At 32.8% G+C, this 6323-nt stretch overlaps 1 protein-coding gene across 1 annotated transcript; it reads right to left on the bottom strand.

Moving 5' to 3' along the window:
• Window positions 1-1622: 1622 nt before the first annotated feature.
• Window positions 1623-5725, bottom strand: LOC103285085 (NKG2-A/NKG2-B type II integral membrane protein-like). The gene is made up of 6 exons (XM_008140411.3): window positions 5539-5725; window positions 5071-5166; window positions 4519-4572; window positions 3820-3971; window positions 2052-2152; window positions 1623-1734 (listed from the first exon to the last, which is right to left on the bottom strand). The coding sequence occupies exons 1-6, from the start codon at window positions 5723-5725 to the stop codon at window positions 1623-1625; spliced, it is 702 nt and encodes a 233-aa protein (XP_008138633.2).
• Between the last annotated feature and the right edge of the window lie 598 nt (window positions 5726-6323).

Raw genomic sequence — 6323 nt, 5'->3', positions numbered from 1 at the left:
AGCTCTGGATATGGGCCTACCCCTGGAACCCTGGCTGCACCTTTTCCAGGACTGGCTTCTCCCAATAAACTTTGGTTCCATTAATCCTTTTTGTCTGCAACTTCATTCTTCGATTTTCATGAGACAAGAAATGGGACTCAAAACACCCACATTTTTGGTTTCAGCATAAGTAATGAAAAATAACATTAAAAATATAACAGTACTCTTATACAAAGGTTTCCAGGAAAAAGAAAAAAAAAGAATGTTTTTAATATAGCCTTGATATAAAAACCTGTCAGGTACATAACAAATAAAAACTCATTCTCAACTCTTTGTGAACCTGGATGAAAGAAAAACAACTTAATCTAAGTGTAATATATGCACCGAATTTTGAAGGACAATACGAAATAACCACTGTGGTTTTATTTCAGAAATGCAAGGTTGGTTTAACATTTAAAAGAAATAAAGGTAGTTTACTTCATAAACACTATACAGAGAAAACATTTATCATTTCAACTGATGCAAAAATAATAAAAATGTAACATCATTATATTAGAATAATAGCAATATTATGGAATTGCTTTTATATGAGAAAGGTCTGATGAAAAAAACTTTAAAACAAACCTCATACTTAAGGATGAAATATTTAAATATGGTCCCCAAAAATAGAGGATACATATAGCACTTTTACTATCCTTACTATTCAACATTGGAAATAAAACTCTAGCCTATGAAAATAAGTCAAGAAAAGAAAATAATTACACCAGGGAAGAAGAAATAAAATAACTCTTCATATATACTATGCAGAAGAATGTATATTTGAAATGATAGGACTAATACAAAAATCAATAGCAAACCTCCACTGCATTTATGTTTAAAGCAGCAAAAATTACTAAAGAAATTTTTAAATAAGTATACCATTTACAAAATCATAACTATAGAAGAACCATATTGCTTTGACTTCAATATAGAAAATTTTTAAACATAGTAGAGAAATTAAAGAAAGCCTAATACATGGAGGGATAAAGCATGATGGTGATTGGAAGAATCAATATTGTAAAATAACATCTTTATAAATTATTTAAAGTTTAAATGCAGTCCCTAACATAACCTCAAGTGTTTTTAACAGGTGTATTGAGGTTTAATTTACAAAGCAAAAAAAAAAAAAAATCATCCATGTAGAGTATATATGTTAGTGATTTTTAGTATATTCAACAGAGTTTGCAACCATCAGTACTAACAAAATTTAGAAAGTACCCAGCCCCCAAAAGTAACAGTGCACCAATTAGCATTGTTTGTTATTCCTACCTCCCTTAAACCTTTGGCAACCACTAACCTACTTTCTGCCTCTGTGGGTTGGCCTCTACTTGGTAACACATATAACGTGACTCACACAACATAAGATCTTTTAGAAATGTTGAATACCGCAAATATAATGTTGAGCCAAAACACGTCAGACACTAAAAGCAATGAATATCTGCACTTTTGGATGTTTATGTTATTGTCCAAAAATTGTTATAGAAAATTATTTCATTATTAGAACAAGTGATATAATTCACTTGAAGACATATGCAATCATAATATTATTTCCATTTCATGAAAATAAAGTTACCCGACAGAATCCAAACTCAGGTGTTTTAACTCTAAAGCTTATGCTTACAGCTATATATTTTTGAAGCTCCACAACTCCATGATGTGAGGCCATATAGGTTTAGCAGAGCACAGTTACCTTTACCAAATGATAAGTCTTCTATTCTGTAATGGAGAAAAATGCATTATTTTGTTGTTATTGTGTGGAGCCAATCTATGAAACAATAAATAGCATTTTCCATGTAACTGCAATCAGAGAATATTTTGAAAATGAGTAATGACATTTTTCATAGAATATTAGTAAGAGTTGGTTATTAGGAAAATTAGATAGTCATTCTTTAATATTTATATCAACATTTCATCAACGTTGACAATCATTCTTCATGTTTATAATTCAACTTAAACAAAAACATCAATAATACTCTTCAGAATTTTTCTTTTTTTGAATTTTCCTTTTATATAGCATTTAAAAAACAACTTACTTTAGTTTGAAATGTGATTCATTTATCAACATCCAAGGATGATCACTGCTGGCACGAAAAACTCCAATCCATGATGGAGGTAATATGGAACGCAGAAATTCCTACACCAAAATAAAGAATTTTTATTTAAATAATAATCATGAATGATTATTTTTTTAAAGCAAATAGTGTATTCTCTCAAAAGATCCTTCATTTTGAGAACAAAATAAGATTGTTGGATCCTAATATGACACTAAAGATATATGAAGACTTTTTATTAAAGATATATTAAAATCATTTCATATTTTTAAAAACTTTCAGCAATGTTTGTATAGTTGATTTAAAATTAACCCAAATATTTATGTTTAAAGGTCTCATTCTTCTTAATTTAATAAGAAAAATTCGGATTCATGTAATTTAGTAGTTACCCACGTTGACAAAACTAACATAACAAAGCTTTAAATAATACTAAAGTATTTGATACCTGACTAAATCAATGTTATTTTCTACTATTCCTCAGCTACCACGTTTTTTTAAGAAGGGATTGTAATTAAGAAAATAAATGACATGAAAGCGAAAGAAAGGAAGGAAGGAAGGAAGGAAGGAAGGAAGGAAGGAAGGAAGGAAGGAAGGAAGGAAGGAAGGAAGGAAAAATGATTCTCTGTGTCTCTCAACATTCTTTAACCAGATAAAGCCCAAATTGACCTGTTTCTGTGTTGGTGGAATCCACTGGTCCAAGTGTCAGAGACTCATTTCCCTGCTAATTAGAACTATAAATTCTGGAACTAATTAATGAGAGACACGAGTAAAGGAGAGCTCTGAAAGGTGGAATGAGAAAGGGTAAAAGGTTTGGTACTCCAGGATTAGGAAACAGAGTGACAGGGTATCTTATATCCCACCCAACAGAAGGAAGTGACTTAGGCCTGATTCTTTCCAACACCCAACCTAGAAATGGACATGCCTCAAGGAAGCCATTCCTCCTCTGTGTTGCAGAGGGAATCTTGCCCAGAAACAGCAGGCAAGCCCAGGAGAGTGATCCATCAGGACACCTGCTGAAAAGCAACCAGAGAAACCAGGTAGGCAAGTCAGAGGTGGGACCAGCGAAAAGGAGCCGATGTCTAAAAGTAACGGACCCAGCAAGGCTCTTTATTCTGGAGGCCCTGAGACTCACGTCCCCAGTGAACGACAACAGAGAGAATGGATTTTAAAATGTCACATCCACATAACTCAGCAGTGAAAATTAACAAACTGCAGATAAATGCAAGATAGATGAAATGCAACAATATCATATGGGAGTCAAAAGAAACAGGAAGAAAATATGTTACTGTACGATTTCATTTCTACGAGTTTCAAAAACAAGCAAAGAGACTCTGTAATATTAAAAGTCAGCACAGTGGGTAAGTGATACGGGAGGAGAAATGATGAGAGAATACACAGGAGCAGAGCTGCTAAGGAGCGCAAACTCTATTTTGTGATCTGATTTGCAATTATATGGTTCCATTGCCCTTGCAATCCATCTGTCCAATTGTTTGTTTAGTATCCTTGATAGAAGGTAAAATTAAGTGGCAAAGTTTATTTTAGAAACCAAGCACTTATAGAAGCACAGTTTTCTATAAAAAGCAAGATTGGAGATTAGTAGTATAAAAATATAAAATATTATAAAGTCGAACAGTGGAATTTTGTACAGACTTTAAATAACCACAACTATGTACAAAAATGTGAATTCTACAAATATACTATTGACTGAAATAAGCCTTTAATAAAGTATATGAAATGTTTAACATCTTACCATTTCTTCTTCATTATCTATGTAAAGCAGATTAGAGTTCTTAGAAGCACAGGCCAGCAAACTCTCATTCCATGTTTTATTTTCAGTGCTAATATAATAGCAATTGTTGGAATACGTAAACCACTCCAGTGGACAATGTTCACAATGATATGCTAAAGAAAGATTATGAATTATTATCCAATAGCAATTTGAACTTTTAAAAATAAAAATTAACTTACACACTTACATAAGTATAAATACATAGGTACATAATAAACCTATGCATCCGCACTGGCTGGCACATATAAAACAAAACACACTCATACACACACTCACAGAAAAAGGTCAGCCAGATATCCCCTAATTTATGTGCCCATATAATGCAAACACACAAACAAAAATATCCACTCTATACATGTCCTAAAAGTCGATGAATGAAACTTCTTTTTAAGAATGGAAAAATTACTTGTCTCTTATTACATTATAGCAGTAGGAAATTTAAGCCAAACAGCAACAATGGATGTGGCAATTTAAAATTAATGTTTCTTCATAATGTTGCAAAAGAAGGAACACTCTCTTATAATAATTATTGATGAACACTTATTGCTCATTTTATAATTTATGTTCTCCCAAAAGAGCCTATTATCATTGTTGCCTAGCCTAAGATAGAGACAAAATATAAACTTTGCTAATATCAGAACTTTGAAAATCATTATGTACCTTTCTGGATCCTTGTTATTTGAGAATAATTGTTCTTCTCCGGTATTACAGTAGCTAAAAAAATTAAAGTAATTCTTAAAATATCAATTAATCTAAATAAATCATAACAATTTTTGTTTCTTAGTTTGAAGTTTGTTGTTGTATTGTCTAGGAGGAGAATTATCTGTAATAAAATTGATTTTACCAAGAATAATTAATACAGTAATAAAAAGTTAGAGGAAAATATTTTAAAAGCCTAAAGAACCAAACTTCACCATCTCTTACAGGATGGGTTTAACCAATCTCAATAAGAATTTGTATTTCTTTACAAAGTCTTTAATTCTCCTAAAGCATGTCTTTGTGATGAAATCAAAATACATGACTATATGTAAAATACTCTTTACAAACATTATGTTATTTATGCATTTGTTAAATTCAGAATAACCATTCCACATTTATTCTAAATGCATGCTTTAAAATGAAAATTCTATTCCATAATATTATGAACTGTTTAGAGGCACTGGTAATCATTAGAGTGAAAAATGCTGTATAATCTTACAAATATTTACTTACAGGGAATAACAGTTATCGTTACCACAGCGGACATCAGGACAAGGCAGATGACCCCTAGGGTCCCGGCAATGAGCTTCTCTGGAGACGATGGTGAAACTGCCGGAAGAGAAAAGGAAACACTGAGAAAGGAGAGAGCCACAGTTGTTTAGACAGTTTACGTACAGAGAATCAAATACATAAACTTGGACACCAAGCCCATGCCTACCACTGTAATCCTCCTCTCAGAATATACCATGGCATGTTTAGGAAATATAATGCTCCATGAGTTACTGGTCTAAGACTACACCTTACAACAATACCTGAATAGAATTACCCTCAGCTTTCATCTTAGAATACTGCATTCCAACTTTAAGCGCTGATTCTCACAAATGAAAAATATGTGAGCTAATGCCTTACTTTCCCCCACATCTCCGCACCCCAGCTGCACATACTAGAACAGTTACACTGTGTGTCTATGGAATGTGTTACCTTTGGAGTGGTCCTTCTTGTCCCTCCCTTGAAGATCCCGGGAAGCATTTTCAAGAGTTAATTCTGCATAGGTTATTTCCTGCTCAGTTACTGGAATGCAGCTTTGAGTGCCCTTAGGTTTCCTTTGCTGTCTCTTGGCGGACTTGGCCAAATTCAGTTCTGCATAGGTTACTCTTTGGTTGTTCATCTCTGCAGGTGGGTGGTGTTCGAGACTGTGCTCTCAGTTAAGTGTATGTATGAATAACAGGTACGTGTAATGCAGGGCTTCCTCACAGGAAAACTGGGCGGGGTAGAGGTTGAGTATTGGGCTTACTTCCAGAATCTAAAGTTCTGGTTCTAAATTCCCTAGAGGTTTAAACAAGTGTCTCATGGTAAAGTACATTTTAAAATACATTCTCTACCTTTGTCAACATCTTATTTGTTGGAGCAATAAAAAACATAATTAGTGAGGAGTACAGACATACATGAATAATAACAACCTCATTAATTTAAAGTCACAGAAGTATTTTGACACCATTAGAATGCCTGTCATAGAAATTAAATGTTTTATTAGAAAAAAGAGGGACAATATTTATGAAACATTTGAAATCCCATATTAAAGACCAAGTGCTCTAAGGGTGGAGCATAGATATTAATTTCCTGCACTGAGTTACATTTATTTAGTGACTTGCATTTATTTATTGAAGTGGTTACCAACATGTCTTTAATTTGAATGGTTGATGAGTTCTGAGAAATAAGTGAAAATTTAAAGAAATATGTTATATGTTGAAAAATGTTACATTGAC

The sequence above is a fragment of the Eptesicus fuscus genome, chromosome 7 (genome assembly GCF_027574615.1).
Source record: "Eptesicus fuscus isolate TK198812 chromosome 7, DD_ASM_mEF_20220401, whole genome shotgun sequence".
In the NCBI taxonomy this organism is placed as follows: domain Eukaryota; kingdom Metazoa; phylum Chordata; class Mammalia; order Chiroptera; family Vespertilionidae; genus Eptesicus; species Eptesicus fuscus.
Note: the sequence above shows the minus strand (reverse complement) of the source record. Positions and strands in the feature narration are given on the sequence as shown.